The following is a 16,804-nucleotide window of genomic DNA, read 5'->3' on the forward strand; positions in this document are numbered from 1 at the left end:
GTCTAGTGGGTCCACCCCAGGAGTACCTTACAGTAATCATTTTCAGGAAGAAACTGAGTATTATCTGACAGAATTGCAGGGGTGTCAATACTTTTGGCCACAACTGTAACTATATCCCCTCAGTGATAACTTGCTCAGATGGAATAACTTCTTAAATCTTTCAGATTTGTCCATGTAGTTTGGAAACAGGAAAAAATAAAAAGCAAAAAACACAAATATCCTAAACTAAAAAGTAAAAAATAAACTGCAAATAATGCATAAAGGTAATAATAATAATAAGGGTATTTAGTAAACATAATTTTGATTTAAAAAAACTTACATTGTGCATACACATTAACTTACTTTCTCAGTTCAGACTCCAGTTTGGAAACAAGGCAAAGTCTCAAAACGGGATGATTTAGGATATCCTAAACTTTATTAAGTTCTCAGCTGTGGGTTGCAAACTTTTGTCAACCCATTGTGTGTTTAGTCCTGCCAGCTCGCCAACTGCTTCATCCTACAAATCTAGGTCACTTTCTCAACCCATTGCGTTTCAAATGGTGGGATTCGTGTAGATGCCAATGCTGTGGAATTAGGCATTTCGCTGATACAATAAAATGTATGGAAAGAACATAGGTCAGGACCTCAGCTTGAGTAATCAAGTAAATAGAGAGTATTTTAGATGGGCATGCTTTGTTTATCAGGGAATTCAAAAGGGTCTGACCAGATGGCAGCGTCAACAAATGCGAGAGAGGCCCTCAGTGTGGGTTTGACATCTCCAGCACAATTTGTTAAAAGACAAACCAACTTGTAGTGATTTTCTTGAAGTTTATTACATTTTGACAAGCCATAGGAGTGAGAATTAAGTCCCTGTCTTCCTTTGTGAGCCGGAGTCTCGGCTCTGACTCCGATGGTGACAGGAAATATAGGGTTTCAAGGGATGAAAATTTGGAGCATTTTAAATCATTCTAATTTATTCTGTCTATAAAATAGACAGTAACTCTGGCCAATGTGTCCCGGTGTGCAACACGTGTAGCCGGTGACCTTGTATAGGCACTAATAGGATGTCACTGATGTCAGTCCATCAAGTCATGAAATTTCTTTCCTACTAAATATTCAATAGTGAGTGGTATTATTAAAAAGTGGTCGTGTTTACAAACCAAAACAGGTATCAAGCCATAAAGTGGAGACACTGTAAATTTACATAGCCAGGTCACTGATAGCGGAGGAGCAAAGGGAAGAAAAGTCACCAACGCTCTGCTAATTGTATCACTGCAAAGATCCAAATATCTGGCGCTTATATCAGTGCATTATGAGCTTCATAGCTGAGCAAGCCGTACATCACCAAGTGCAATGCCAAGTGTCAGACTGAGTGATGTAAAACGCTCCACCACCATAGGACTCCGGGCAGTGGATATGTGGTTTGTGGAGTGACGAATCACAATTGTGTATCTGATGGACAAGTGTGGATTTGGCAAACGCCAGGAGAATGTTATATGTCTGACTGCACTGTGCCAGCTGTACAGTTTGGTGGAGGATGGATGATGCTATTGGGATGTTTTTCAGGGTCAGCCTAGGCCCCTAAATTTCTGTCAAGGGAAATCTTAATACTTCAGCATATAAGACATTTAGGACAGTTGTTTTCTTCCAGCTTTGTAGGAACAGTTTGGGGAAGACCCTTCTTTGATCCCCATGACTGTGTCCTCGTGACAATGTCCGTAAAGACATAGTTGGGGGTGTTTGGTGTGGAAGAACCTGACTGATGCCACATAGTCCCAAACTCAACCCCATCCCACACCTTTATGATGAACTAGAATGGAGATTATGAGCTCAGCCTCCTCCAACATCAGTGTCTGACCTCACAAATGCTCTTCTGTATGAATGGGTGAAAATTCCTACAGACACAATCTTTTTTTTTTCTTAGCAGGAGCAGAGGAATCCGAACTCACCTTAGCTGCCTTTCACAGAAGTCGGACTCTCTAAGTGATTTTTCATCTTTACACGATGCCAAACACAGCCAAGGACAAAAGTAAGTGATTAATTGTTGACATCTATATACAGTATATTAATATATTTTCTTATTAATTTTTGGATTTGGATTTTTTTTAATAATGGATTTTCACATGTACGATCCCATATGTTTCTATAGCTGAACACTTTTTCCCTTATTGTGTGAGTCCAGTATTGTATGGCGCACCAATACTGTTGTATAAAGCAATATTAATTTTGCACACGTTCTGAACCTTTAGTCAGAATCAGAAAAAACACACAGTATGGCAAACGTGCATGAATACTCTGTTGTAAAATATATGTAACAGTAAGCAGCAAAAGCTAGTAAAAGATGATAACAAACACAGGGTATTTAGTTGATACGTTTTTTGCAAAAAATGTATACTAAGCTGCTCCACCATGTCACGGTAACCCTTCACGGAGCAGTCCTCTCTAATGTATTAAAACCTGATCACGTGAACAATACCTACATGAGCAGGATTCAGAAAGGCGCTGCCCAGTATGGGCTTTTATGTGTTTTTAATCCTTTAGTCAGAATCAGTATTAATAGCGAGTGACAGGGTCACTGGCACTGTCTGTGAGAGGAGATATGTATCATGGAGAGTGCTTTCTTCCATGATCTGGAAACCCAAAAGTTTCTCTCCAGCAAGCTATGTGCCGAAGGAGTTATTCAGCCATGTTATGGGACGGGTTTGTAAGTGAGTAGGTCAGAGATTGGCGGGACGCCTACTCACCATATCTCCACACCAAAGGTGTGGCTGGGATGTTAATTGTACCGCCACGGTTTTTTTCTCTGTGTTGTGGTTTGGAGAGGAGGGACTCCAGATGTGGCTTCAGGAGGAACTCATTTGAGCCACGCGCCACATTGAAGTAAAGGTATTATTCTGCTGGGAATGCAGGGACACATCTGCCTGCCAGACTCTTGGAACTCCAGAGACAGAGAGAGAGATGCATCATCCTTCAGAAAAACATTCAAGTTTCACATTCACTTCCATTATGCTCGCTACTCAAGTAGCGCGCGTCGGGGCATCGGACGTGCTCGATTCAAGTACTAAACTCTCGAGCATTTCAGTGCTCAATCATCACTAGTCATAAATAATTCTAATAATCATTAAAAAAAATCAATCATGTTATATACAGACAGTAGCATTACCTTCTAAACAGTGACACCATGGTCTGCACACGGGTTAATGGTATTATTCCTTATCTGGTATTTCTTGGAAAGACCATAATTGATGATAACACCAGAGAGCTTCCTAAAAATGTAACTGCAAGACCCAAGTCTCCAGTGCAGCATATTTTATGCCGTAGATATAGGCAGTATATATTCTTAGATTAGAATGCCGTATGCTCATATTCTGGTTTTCCTGCTAGAACAATCTCAGGGGAAATATGTGCAGCTGAATATATTAGGGAACAGAGACTTTGCAATAGCATTTTGCTAATATGATGTGAAATGGAATATCGCTCACAGCCATCCAGAGTGATCCAACAATAATGCATGGCTCCGTGGGAGGCAATCCACATCTTGGAGACTTGCCTGAGAACCTGCAGCGGCAAACAGGGTTAGAGGCAAACTGACTATTTTAATTCAGTCTCTTATCTTATGACAGATTACTTGGCAGCCAGGACAGACTTTGGAATTCATCTCAAAATTAAAAATGCCTTGTAACTAACTGCATGTTTTTTAAGAGGTCCTTTCAAGGGTTATGATGTATTTCATTAGAAAAAAAATGAATAGCCCTAAAAAAATTCAATTGTGAAAAAAAATCTACTTTTTTTATTTGAAATGTTAAGAAAGTAAAGGAAAAAAAAGTTTTTAGGGTGCTTGGTGCTAGCATAAATGACTTGGGTAATCTTCTGGTCCAGAAGCTCCAGTCATGCCCATCTACTGGAAGTCTGAACCCCAATATTGCATCAATTGGGGTCATTTACATACACATTAAGCACGAAATACATCACTTTTTTCATGTAAGGGCTCATCCATATGATCATATTTTTGGCCCAAGTGTGATCCAACAATACATCGGATCGCACTGGGACCAATGTTATTCTGTGGAGCTGTGCACATCTCATTTTTTCCTAAGACTTACTCTGCATGTGTGAGTTTGATCCGATATTCGGTAATGCAAGTCAATGCGTCAGTGGAAAACATCGGACTGCACTCGGATGACATCTGTGTGCAGTCCGAATTCCGCGCACTGACAAAACGGAGAAGATGGAGACATTTTTTTCCTCCATCTTCTCCTACTCGGAGAGCGTTGGATCTAACCATGGTCACACTCTGATCAGACTTTAATCAGTGTGATTTGCATCACTGACACGGTTCTCTCGGATGAGAGAATCTACGGTCGTTTGCACCTGCTCTAATAATTGTTTTTTGAAAACTTTTCATTTTAAAGGCTATTCATTTATTTATTAAGTTATACTGTCATTATAGCTAAGCTAGGCTTAAAATCATTTGTCCTATTTAAGGGTACACTGCAGTCAAAAGTCAACTTGGTCAATGTTGCAGCAGCCAGTGCACATATCACAGTGAGGATCAGAGATTATGTCTGCAAATCAGCTTTAGAGCTACTGGTTCAGTCATAATTAAAATGTGCTTCCATTTAATTAAATTACACAGGACAGCAAATTGCAAATACTGTTGATGCTAAGTAATGTAACAGATACTGTAGGATGTGATGTGCACCAGAATAGGAAAATATGCATATATATATATATATATATATATACACAGTATATATATGTATACATTTATTTACATATATATTATGTATATCATAGGATTATATTTTTTCATGCAGATCTCTAAACGTCGGCTATATTCAGACTTCATTTTGAGCTTCTGTCATTCTGTCAGAGATATACGTCAGGAACCCTAGTGTATGACATTTTGGCATCTGCTGGGTTCATTTATCCCTATAGACCCTTTTGTCCTGTGTATCTGGAGCTTTCCATAGTTAACAAAATCGATATGTGAACAGACCCCCAACAACAAATAATTCTACACTGCAAAAAATAAGTGCTCATCAAATACATTTTATAACCTTAAACTGAGTGTATAATGGCAAAAGCTGTTTTTAAAGGGAATGACTCATCAGAAAATCACCGATCGTGCAGATCAGATTTTTAAAACATTAGAAATGTTGCTATCTCCATACTGGCCACTGGGAATTCTTCACTTTTTATCTTCCAGCTGTTTAAGGCAGGAAGCAACACAACTACATTAGCCGCAATGAACAGACTCTGACCCTATCTTTTGTATCCAAGCTCCTTATGAGCGTGTGCAGACGTCATTAAGAAGGAGGGGGAGCTGTGACATCACCGATTGTGATTGGTGAATCCTGTGTTATCAGTTGTGTGTAGAGGTGCTACCTCTAATTGTTGTCCTGCCTCTGTTAATAAGGAAACTGCTGAAAACACTTCCCCAAACAGCAAATTGGAGTCTACAATGGCCCCAGTCATCAATGTAATAATTGTAATATTTTTTATTTTTTAATAAAGATTATGATATGAAAGAAAACATTGCCAAAAATTATAAACAAAATGCTTGTAACACAAAAATCTGATTTAAGAAATCGATCATTTTCCGATGACATTTTTTTCTTTCTGGGGCACATACCTTCTATTGTCCAAGGGCTCAATAACCAATGTCACTTTGAGAAGTAACTTTTTCAGTATAATGTATTTCCTCTTTAAAGGGGTCCAAGTTTATCATCAATTCTAGATAATTCCAATGGGTTCACAAATTGTTTACAAATTTCGTAAATAGTAATTATATAACTGAATATCTTCTTGTTGTAGACAGTTCTTTCCTTGCTCCCTGTATTCTAGAACCGATGAGCCACGGATTAAGTATCTCTTTCGCTCCCACAGACGACTGAGCGCAGAAGAAGCTAGAAGGTGGGCTCGATCGTTCGATCTTCTCTTGTCTCATAAATGTAAGTACAATAAACATGAAAAGGCAGGAGAGCTGCGTACTATATATTACTTGTAAACATCCTGAATTGTTTGTTCTTCCCGTGACTTAATGAATCTGGAACGTATACAACTATAACAAAGCCACAATAATGGTCTTGCTGTGTATTGTACTGAAAATGGCAGCACTGTTATAATCTCCTAAATGAGCTCCACTGATGTTCCTGAGGTGGCAGAGATAAATTGCATAGATTAATTAAAGTGACATTAGGTTTTCCTCTTGCTTTAATGAAGAATAGGGAAGGGTGCTAGTCACAGAGCAACAGACAGTAGTAATCTTGTGTTTGGCTGCCTGGGGTGCCCATACACGTGCAGGTTTTGATTGTGATTTGCACAGGTTTTTTTTATGTATCATTTCCTGATTTTGGCTTCTGTAACTCCATTTACAAAATGTACAAAACTTAGTGAAAAGCTGCACGTGTACAGCCGCGTAATGCTGACGTTAGTAATTGTTCCTCACTTGGGCTCAATCGGTGTGGAGATGTTGTTTCATCTGCTGTGTATTTCCATGACATGCTGCAAAGATTTCGCACAGCCAAGTTAGCTTGGTACAGCTCCTTGTATCAATGAAACTTCATTCCTTTCACAAGGATTTCAAATAAATGTATTATAGTATCATAAAGGCCCCCATGTACATTAAATAATAGTGATCTGAGTCTGCTATTTTCGTCCAAGCATCTTATGTTTATGGGGGCCTACCGACTGTCCACCAATTGACTATTTTTAGGGCAGATTCATGTTGCGTTTAACCAGCTCGTTCAACGCATAGCGTTGACGGGCTGGTTAAACGGTATAGCGTAACGTGATTGCGTTATGCTATACCTGCTAGCACAGATGATTCATCAGTGCTAGCAGTGACGGAGCCTCAGACACTGCAGCCCGCGTCCGAGGCTCCGTCACTGAATGACTGCACATCATGCCGCTTTACGGCATGCGTCGCGATGAGCCCGACAATGGGGCTGAATAACGTGGTGTAACGCAGTCCATATAATGGACTGCCAAACGTAATGTGAACCCAGCCTAAAAGCTATAAAGAAGGGGAAATTGGAATACAATAGCCCAATCCTTTTGTTCGGTGGGGAGATAAGTTGCTATCAGATGATTCTGGCATGGCTCTCTCATAGAGAACGCAGAAGCACTCGACCAAGAGCTTACTAATGTATATGGCCAGTTTAAAGAGGTTATGTTGTCTATAGTCACTTTATCTGACTGCAGACTTCAAAGTGTGCACATTGTGCGCCGTCAGGATTCTCCAGTGTTGGCGTCGAGAACAGGTGAGCACGTTACTGCAAGTATGCAAGATCCTGTACAGACATAGCATTTATATGGGCAGATTTCAGACCATTAGCAAGCTTCTACTAAATTTTTACAAGTTGATCAGCGCTTTTTTATTGCGCAGGAACAGAATAAACAATAATAGGATCATTCTGCCCCCACACAGCATCATGTTATCGATAGCACATCCACCCTTTAGATTAGCCAATGTGCTGCAAAATAACAATGAATTTTATTTCAGCACAAACTATCTAATCACCGGACACGCAAATGTTTTGCACAGTTATCAGCCGAATATTGGGAGCGAGAGTTATCTTGATAACTCTGTCCCTCTAATATTAAAACCTGAGTCCCGACTGTTTCAGACATCTGCCCATGGGAAGCTATATAAATGAAGTGCCTAGCTCAAAAAAGGGGATTTCTTTGGTTTTGCTGTAGTTTCTTGTTCTTTGTACTTTCTGAGCTAGACATTTCATTTATATAACTTCCCATGGTCAGATGTGTGTCGGGCCTGATCCTGCTCTGCCTCCATGTACATTTAGGTCATCTGACACAACCTGAAGTTCTAATATTAGAGGATAGGACCATCCCGATTGGGGTACACCTTGTCGCGGTGGGATGGCTTTTAGGCGTTGTTAATTAAAAATATTGTTTACTAAGTATACTATGTTAGTTATGTGTAGCATTACTATTTACGTATGTACAGTAGGGTATATGCTCATTTTGTTTCTATCTTAGGTTTTGTGTGAACATGCTCCTACACATTGCACGTACATTATACCAACTTATGCTCCGGCTCATTTCTTTGGTTTTCCTATGTGCATGTTAAACTTAAATAAAATAATTTTGGCATTTTAAAAAGAACAAACTTGGAAAATATATTGACATGTGACATCCAGGAATGTAACGCTGCATACAGTATTGCATATAATAATGCTAAATAGTGTGCAGATAAGCGGTGCCAACTGGTGTAAATATCATAGCACCGTATTTTTCTCATGTAACAGTGGCATACAATGTGGGGAAAAAAGTCATCCAGAATAGATTGCATGTTCACACATCCAGACATAAAGGGTCAGGTGTTTACTGGGTGAGACATACGGGATCAGAAGGATCAGACATACCGTATAATCATCCATCGAGACATGAAAGGTCAGAGTCAGGCCCATACTTGTATCCTGCACACCACCTTAGGCACCCAAGTCCGACACTGTAAATATATAGTTACACACACAGACAAAGTCGCACACGCTCACCCAACACCCCCACACCATTTGGACCTTCTTCTTTCTCTTACATTATGGGAAATAACCATTTTAAAGGATTCAGTGCCACAAAACAATTTGGGTAAATTAGATGAGAGAGATGTTGCACCCTACTTGTAAGAGACAATTCCTTGGTCACGAAACTTACTTACAAAGAATTCTGCCATTTTGACATTTTTCTAGGTGGTATCCTTTGAATATGTGTTGAAAAGTTAATTATAAAAGTCTCTCCATGTATAATGAAAGCTAAAATCTCGGCCAGCAATCCATATGCATTTAGCCCAAAATGTTCAAAACCCAAGTAACTTGTGCAGGTAGAAAGTCATAAAATCATTTTATGACTAATTCACACGTTCTGTATTTGTTCAGTTTTTTACATCAGTATTTGGAAACCAAAATTAGGAGAGGAACAATCAATGGAAAAGTATAATAGAAACACATCATCAGTTCTGTATTTATCACCCACTCCTGGTTGTGGTTTACAGATTCTGATGTAAAATACAGACCAAATACTGAACGTGTGAACCTAGCCTTATAGCCCCGTTACACATAACGATGTCCCAGCGATCCCACCAACGATCCGACATGGATGGGATCGCTGGGACATCGTTAGGCTGATCGCTAGTGAGCTGTCCCCTAGACAGCCGCTCCAGTGATCAGGACCAGCGTGTACGCTGGTTTCCAAGGTAAACAGCGGGTATCCAAGAGCCGCGCGGCTCTTGGATACCCGCTGTTTACATTGGAAACCAGCAGCCAGCGTTGCTGATCGCTGGTCTCTCGCTGCCACACGCAGCGATGTGCGCTGGCCAGTGGGAGACCAGCGATCAAAAAACGGGCCAGGACAATGGAGTGCGATCAGCGATACCCGGCAGGGGGTCCAGTGGCTGATCCCCATCACACACAGCGATGTCGCTGGCGAGATCGCTGTGGCGTCACAAAATCAACGATCTCGCTGGCGAGATCGCTGTGTGTGATGGGGCCTTTAGGCGTCTAATCTTTTGAGATAAATACATTTTTTGTTGTACACATCCTTTTTATGCTCCCTTGTATTATATTAATATTGCAGTTTCTACCTAGAGTAATACAATATTTTAGTTTTTCTACATCATAGGTATTTATAATAAATTTTTCGGTAGGCTATGAGCAAAATTTTATAGTTTGTGATTATTTTTTTTTTCTTTGCAAGAATATTAAAACAAATTTGGATAGTTTTTTTTTCCTTTTTCTTCATGGCATAAATGAAAGTTACTAGATAATTTTATTTCTGGAGGTCTAATTTAGGAAAATAAAATGTTTGCTGTTTCATTCAATAACCTCCCCCCCCCGTATTAATACTTTAATACTTTAATTTTTCTGCTAATAGTGATTACAAGTAATATAGTTTTACTTTTTTTTTTAATAAATGGGAACTCATTGTTTTAGTTTCAAAGCACAGTACCAAAGCAAGACCAAGCTCAACTCCACCATAGAGATTAGACTAATATTGGCCAAACCCAACAATATTGATTGGTTTGGCCAACAGTCTAAAGCTGGAGTCACACATAGCGACTTACCAGCGATCCCGACAACGATATCAAGGTGTCAGGATCGCTGGTAAGTCGCTATGTGATCGCTTGGTGAGCTGTCACACAGACAGCTTCACCAGCGATTAGCACAGCGATGCCGAGCGCGCGGCATCGCTGTGTTCGTTAGCGCTGATGACACATCCCTGTAAAAAAATAGAATTAAAATAAAAAATATTGTTATTCTCACCTTCCGACGTCCTGCGCAGCCATCCTGCCTCTCTCCACGCTCCCGGTCCCAGTGATCCTTTGCGAGAATGACTGCGAGAATGTCACGGTCTCGCGGTCATTCGTGCAAAGGATCACTGGGACCGGGAGCGTGAAGAGAGGCGGGATGGCTGCGCAGGACGTCGGAAGGTGAGAATATCAATATTTTTTATTTTTTTTATTATTTTTTACAGCTGATCGCTGGTCTCCCGCATGTCACACGCAGCGATGCGTGCTGGCCAGCGGGAGACCATCGACGAATAAAAGTCCAGAGGTTTCTTGCAGCGATCAGCGATCCCGGCAGTGGGGCCAGTCGCTGATCGCTGTCACACACAGCGATCTCGCTGGTGAGATTGCTGTTGTGTCACAAAAGTTGTGACTCAGCAGCGATCTCGCTAGCGAGATTGGTATGTGTGACTCCAGCTTAATATGTATGGGGACCCCCGACAGATGATTGTTGTCAGAGTTTAGCATCAGGCTTGTCTGATTTTGGACTGATGATCATTTTGTCCTTCCGGAGATAAGCCCCACCAGAGATGTCTGCGGGCAGCTCTCTCATAGAGAACACAGGAGTACTCCACACAAAGTATGAACGCTCCTGTTTATGGGAGAGACAGTTGTAACTCAAAAGATTGGCAAAAGATTGATTTGGTCTTTAGACATCTAAGGTGTATGGGGGTCTCACGGTTGTAAATGCAAGAGCCTAATCTAGGTGATGGTACCAAGGAGAAAATGGAACAATGCTGTCAAACTCTATAAAAAAACTTTGTAATGACACAAGTACCTTGTAAAGTTAGGGGTTAAAGCTTTCAACCTACAGATCTTCTCACAATAAACGGATCACGTGTATCCAACTTATCAGGTCCCAACCTATCAGCTCAAATTTGTGAGAAATCTGGTATCAGGTGCACAATTTCCCTGCAGCACCTCTGTAGGTGAAATGAAACAATGCAGTTTTCACTGGAATCAGTGGGAGGAACATGAAAAGCACATATGTGTTGGGTCCTCCCAAGTGAGAGATGCTCTTATAGCCATTCTACGCTCTTGAAAAAAAAAGATGAGGATATATGAAAATGCCTCTTACTTATGGCATGGAGTATGCTATGAGGAAGAACCTTTTAGACACATCAGTTCAAAACACGTAGACCATTGGTTTATTTTGTTGCCAAGATGTCCTACTTTTAATCTTGTGATATGTTTTAATCATCGATCATGGATTGAATAAAGATATACACTTTTTGCTTCATCTGAAGATTGAGTGCCGGATTAATCACCCATTATCTCTCTGGGGAACTCTATTTAAGATTGTCCAACCTTAACCCTTTGTTTTTTGATGTTCACTAACACAACATTTACAAGATGAACCGAACCAACTCTGCCTTTCTTTATAGATGGTCGCTCTGCATTTCGTGCCTTCCTTCAGACTGAGTTCAGTGAGGAGAACCTTGAGTTCTGGATAGCCTGTGAGGACTACAGAAAGACGCGCTCTGTAAATAAACTGCCTGCAAAAGCACATCATATTTTCCAGGAATTCATTGATGTTCAAGCTCCCAGAGAGGTAAGCTTAAAGTAAGGTATTTTCATGGTCAGTGATACAATTCCAATTATCCTTCTTGAAGACACTCTACTTTGCCGCCATGCAGTATACATAGAACATTAAAGGTGGTTCTCCAAATATTTAGCTGGTTCCTCTCCAGTCAAGCTCTTCTATTGGGTACAACTTGGAAGACAGCTAACTAAAGAGTTTTGAAAAGTCTGCACTTCTGTGGTGTAGCTCTAGGGTTTGCAAGTTGATAAGGTGCCCAGTTTCCAATATGAACTCAAAAAAGTAACTTGATTGGGATGGAACTTCAAGATAGAGCTGTAATTTGGGATCAGAACTAGCTATGTTCTCTTGCTACGACCCACTACATGACTACCTTAAAGAGCGACATTTGAATTTTTACCATCAGACCAGTAAAGGGACTCTATCACCTAATCTGGGAGCAGCATAATGTGGAGACCTGATTTCAGAAATGTGTCACTTACCGGGCTGATTGCTGTAGTTTTGATAAAATCATTGTTTTATCAACAGGAGATCATCATTAGAAGCCTAGTAAGCCTGCTGCCACATAGTCAACCACACCCCCATCATGGATTGGCAGCTTTCTACCTACACACCAAAAGCTGACAATCAGTGGTGTGGGTGGGGTTATACAGGGCTCAGCGTTTAGAGAACTGCTAGATCTGTAGCAGATAAAACAGTGATTTTATCAAAACTGCAGCAAACAACCTTGTAAGTAACACATCGCTGGAATCAGCATCTCTAACCCTACATTATGTTGCTCCCAGATGGGGTAGCAAAAACTTGGTGACAGATTCCCTTTAATACTGCTATGATCTGTTTAGAATATGCAACTTTTAAGTCGAAAAGCATTTAGAGAACTGGTAAATGTGCAGCATTGTCCTATGCTACAGAGATGCCAAATATACAGCGAAGAATATTACTGTATGTTTCTATATTAAATTTATAAAGATTTTTGTACAACCAAAAAAAGAAAAACTAAACCTAACCTGCCCTTCAACAATCACGTACCAACGGGTTATTTTTATCGTGTTCTGTCTTGGCATTTCACAGGCGCACAATAGATATTTTTAAATATAGGCATAATATAGCAGCACAAGCCTTTGGAATAATTCAGTAAAATGGTTGGCGATTTTAAAAATAATCACTGAATAACATTTTCTCGTCATAACTAAGGTCATTACATTCCCTTTAGTATATTCCGTCTACTGGTGATTCAGATGTTGAGTAGGTCCTTGAAGTTAACTTATATGAATCATAAGCCATTCCTTTCCTCCAGCATGAATTTATTCCAAACGTCTTTGAAAAAAAAAAAAAGTAATCGTTCCAGAAAGTTAAGCTGATGCTTTCCAAATATCATAAATATTATCTTATAAGGAAATGATAAATTGATTGGTGCAATTTTAGATGACTATATCTTGATTACAAAAGCTTAGTGGTTTGTAGATGTAAAGGGATAGACCCATAAACAAAGTTCATTTTATTCAATAGATCTTGGAATAATAATAATTTTCACAATTGGATGTGTTTGAAAAAAATGTTCCTGTGCTGAGATAATTTTATAAGTGTGTCCCTGCTGTGTACTGTGTAATGGCTGTGTCTAACCGTACAGGAACATGGTCTGATCACACCACAGCCCCTGGGCAGGGGAGGACAGAAAAGAAAGTATACAGACATTATAGCATGGGACCACAGCTGAGTCTTTCTTTGAGGTAAAATATTCCTCAACATTTTAACGACCAGGGACATTTCCGTTTTTGAGTTTCCGATTTTTTGCTCCCCTTCTTCCCAGAGCCATAACTTTTTTTTCCATCAATTTGGCCTTATTTGGGATTTGGAGCTGGGTGGCAGCTGGCGTTTTTATTGATATCATTTTGGGACAGATATGATGTTTTGATTGCCCGTTATTGCATTCTATTGCAATGTTGCAGCGTCCAAATAAACGTAATTCTGGCTTTTTGATTTTTTTTTCTCGTTATGCTGTTTACCGATCTGATTAATGCTTTTTAAAATCTTGATAGGTCGGGCATTTCTGAACTGGGCGATATCAAATATTTGTTGTTTTTTTTGTTTTTTTATTCTTTTATTTTGAATGGGGCAAAACGGGGGTAATTTGAACTTTTATATTTTTTTAATTTTTAAAATGTTTTTAAAAACTTTTTTTAAATTTTTAAAATATTTTTTTTTTTAAATTTTGCTTTACTTTTTACACTTGCTTCAATGGTGTCCATGGGATTCATCCAATCGCCTGTGCTACACGCAGGCGAGTTATATTTTTTAACCTTCTAATGGGTCTCTGGTGTAAAGCAAAATGGTGACCACCTCTATTTTTGTAGAAGCGAATTGCAAAAAATACACATTTTGCATTTACTCATCTCTAGTTCCAACACAAAGAAAACTCACAAATTGCACTTATTTGTCACACAATCTACCTCCCCCATGTGTGAGCGCTCACATGCATTGATGATCTTAATATTCTCATGGACAACACTCCGGTTCCGCAACTGCCTGTGTTTGGAAAACTCAATTCATTCATTATATAAAAGCTTTAAAATCCACTAAAACTAGTTGAAAGTAAACAAAACCCATAGACCGCTGTGTCTCTTTGCAACTTGTTATGGGTGATTTCGATGGCTTTTAGTAATGAATGAATCATACTTTCCGACTGCTGATCAGATCTTATGCTCTTCATTTAAGTAACGAAATCTATTAGAGTCCCCCACGTCATCTACTATATAATTGTCTTATTCTGTCTGTCTGTCAGTAACCGAAATCCTGCGTCGCTGATTGGCCGCGGCCGCTGTTTGTAACTGTAAGCTGCGCCTGCCGCTGATTGGTCACGGCCTAGATGGTGGCCGGCCGTGACCAATCAGTGACAGGAGGGATTTCCGTTACAAACAGAGAGACAGACAGACAGAATTAGACGATTATATAGTAGATACACGTCTGTATGAGGGGAAATCTATATATATATACACGTCTGTATGAGGGGAAATCTATATATATATACACGTCTGTATGAGGGGAAATCTATATATATATACACGTCTGTATGAGGGGAAATCTATATATATATACACGTCTGTATGAGGGGAAATCTATATATATATACACGTCTGTATGAGGGGAAATCTATATATATATACACGTCTGTATGAGGGGAAATCTATATATATATATATACACGTCTGTATGAGGGGAAATCTATATATATATACACGTCTGTATGAGGGGAAATCTATATATATATATACACGTCTGTATGAGGGGAAATCTATATATATATATACACGTCTGTATGAGGAGAAATATATATATATATATATATATACATCTGTATGAGGAGAAATATATATACACACGTCTGTATGAGGAGAAATATATATATATATATATACACGTCTGTATGAGGAGAAATATATATATACACGTCTGTATGAGGAGAAATATATATACACACGTCTGTATGAGGAGAAATATATATACACACGTCTGTATGAGGAGAAATATATATATATACATCTGTATGAGGAGAAATATATATACACGTCTGTATGAGGAGAAATATATATACACACGTCTGTATGAGGAGAAATATATATACACACGTCTGTATGAGGAGAAATATATATACACACGTCTGTATGAGGAGAAATATGTCTATACACGTCTGTATGAGGAGAAATATATATATATATACATCTGTATGAGGAGAAATATATATATACACGTCTGTATGAGGGGAAATCTATATATATATACACGTCTGTATGAGGAGAAATATATATATATATACATCTGTATGAGGGGAAATATATATACACACGTCTGTATGAGGGGAAATCTATATATATATACACGTCTGTATGAGGAGAAATATATATATATATATACATCTGTATGAGGAGAAATATATATACACACGTCTGTATGAGGGGAAATCTATATATATATACACGTCTGTATGAGGAGAAATATATATATACACGTCTGTATGAGGGGAAATCTATATATATATACACGTCTGTATGAGGAGAAATATATATATATATACATCTGTATGAGGAGAAATATATATACACACGTCTGTATGAGGGGAAATCTATATATATATACACGTCTGTATGAGGAGAAATATATATATATATATACATCTGTATGAGGAGAAATATATATACACACGTCTGTATGAGGGGAAATCTATATATATATACACGTCTGTATGAGGAGAAATATATATACACACGTCTGTATGAGGAGAAATATATATATATATACATCTGTATGAGGAGAAATATATATACACACGTCTGTATGAGGGGAAATCTATATATATATACACGTCTGTATGAGGAGAAATATATATATATATATACATCTGTATGAGGAGAAATATATATACACACGTCTGTATGAGGGGAAATCTATATATATATACACGTCTGTATGAGGAGAAATATATATACACACGTCTGTATGAGGAGAAATATATATATATATACACGTCTGTATGAGGAGAAATATATATATATATACGTCTGTATGAGGAGAAATATATATATATATACGTCTGTATGAGGAGAAATATATATACACACGTCTGTATGAGGAGAAATATATATATATATACATCTGTATGAGGAGAAATATATATACACACGTCTGTATGAGGGGAAATCTATATATATATACACGTCTGTATGAGGAGAAATATATATACACACGTCTGTATGAGGAGAAATATATATATATATACACGTCTGTATGAGGAGAAATATATATACACACGTCTGTATGAGGAGAAATATATATACACACGTCTGTATGAGGAGAAATATATATACACACGTCTGTATGAGGAGAAATATATATATATATACATCTGTATGAGGAGAAATATATATACACGTCTGTATGAGGAGAAATATATATACACACGTCTGTATGAGGAGAAATATATA

At 38.6% G+C, this 16,804-nt stretch overlaps 1 protein-coding gene across 2 annotated transcripts in view; it reads left to right on the forward strand.

Moving 5' to 3' along the window:
* LOC141085775 (regulator of G-protein signaling 8-like) overlaps positions 1–16,804 on the forward strand; it is a 50,560-nt gene that overhangs the window by 20,289 nt on the left and 13,467 nt on the right. The window contains exons 2-4 of one of the 2 annotated variants that reach the window (XM_073571340.1): positions 1,904–2,008; positions 5,827–5,933; positions 11,671–11,837. In XM_073571340.1, coding sequence (XP_073427441.1) covers positions 1,904–2,008; positions 5,827–5,933; positions 11,671–11,837 — 379 coding nt within the window. The remainder of the gene's footprint in view (positions 1–1,903; positions 2,009–5,826; positions 5,934–11,670; positions 11,838–16,804) is intronic. The other variant, XM_073571341.1, reaches the window with a different exon arrangement.

This window comes from Dendrobates tinctorius, unplaced genomic scaffold (genome assembly GCF_039654945.1).
Source record: "Dendrobates tinctorius isolate UK_male_01 unplaced genomic scaffold, ASM3965494v1 ptg000029l, whole genome shotgun sequence".
NCBI classification, from domain to species: domain Eukaryota; kingdom Metazoa; phylum Chordata; class Amphibia; order Anura; family Dendrobatidae; genus Dendrobates; species Dendrobates tinctorius.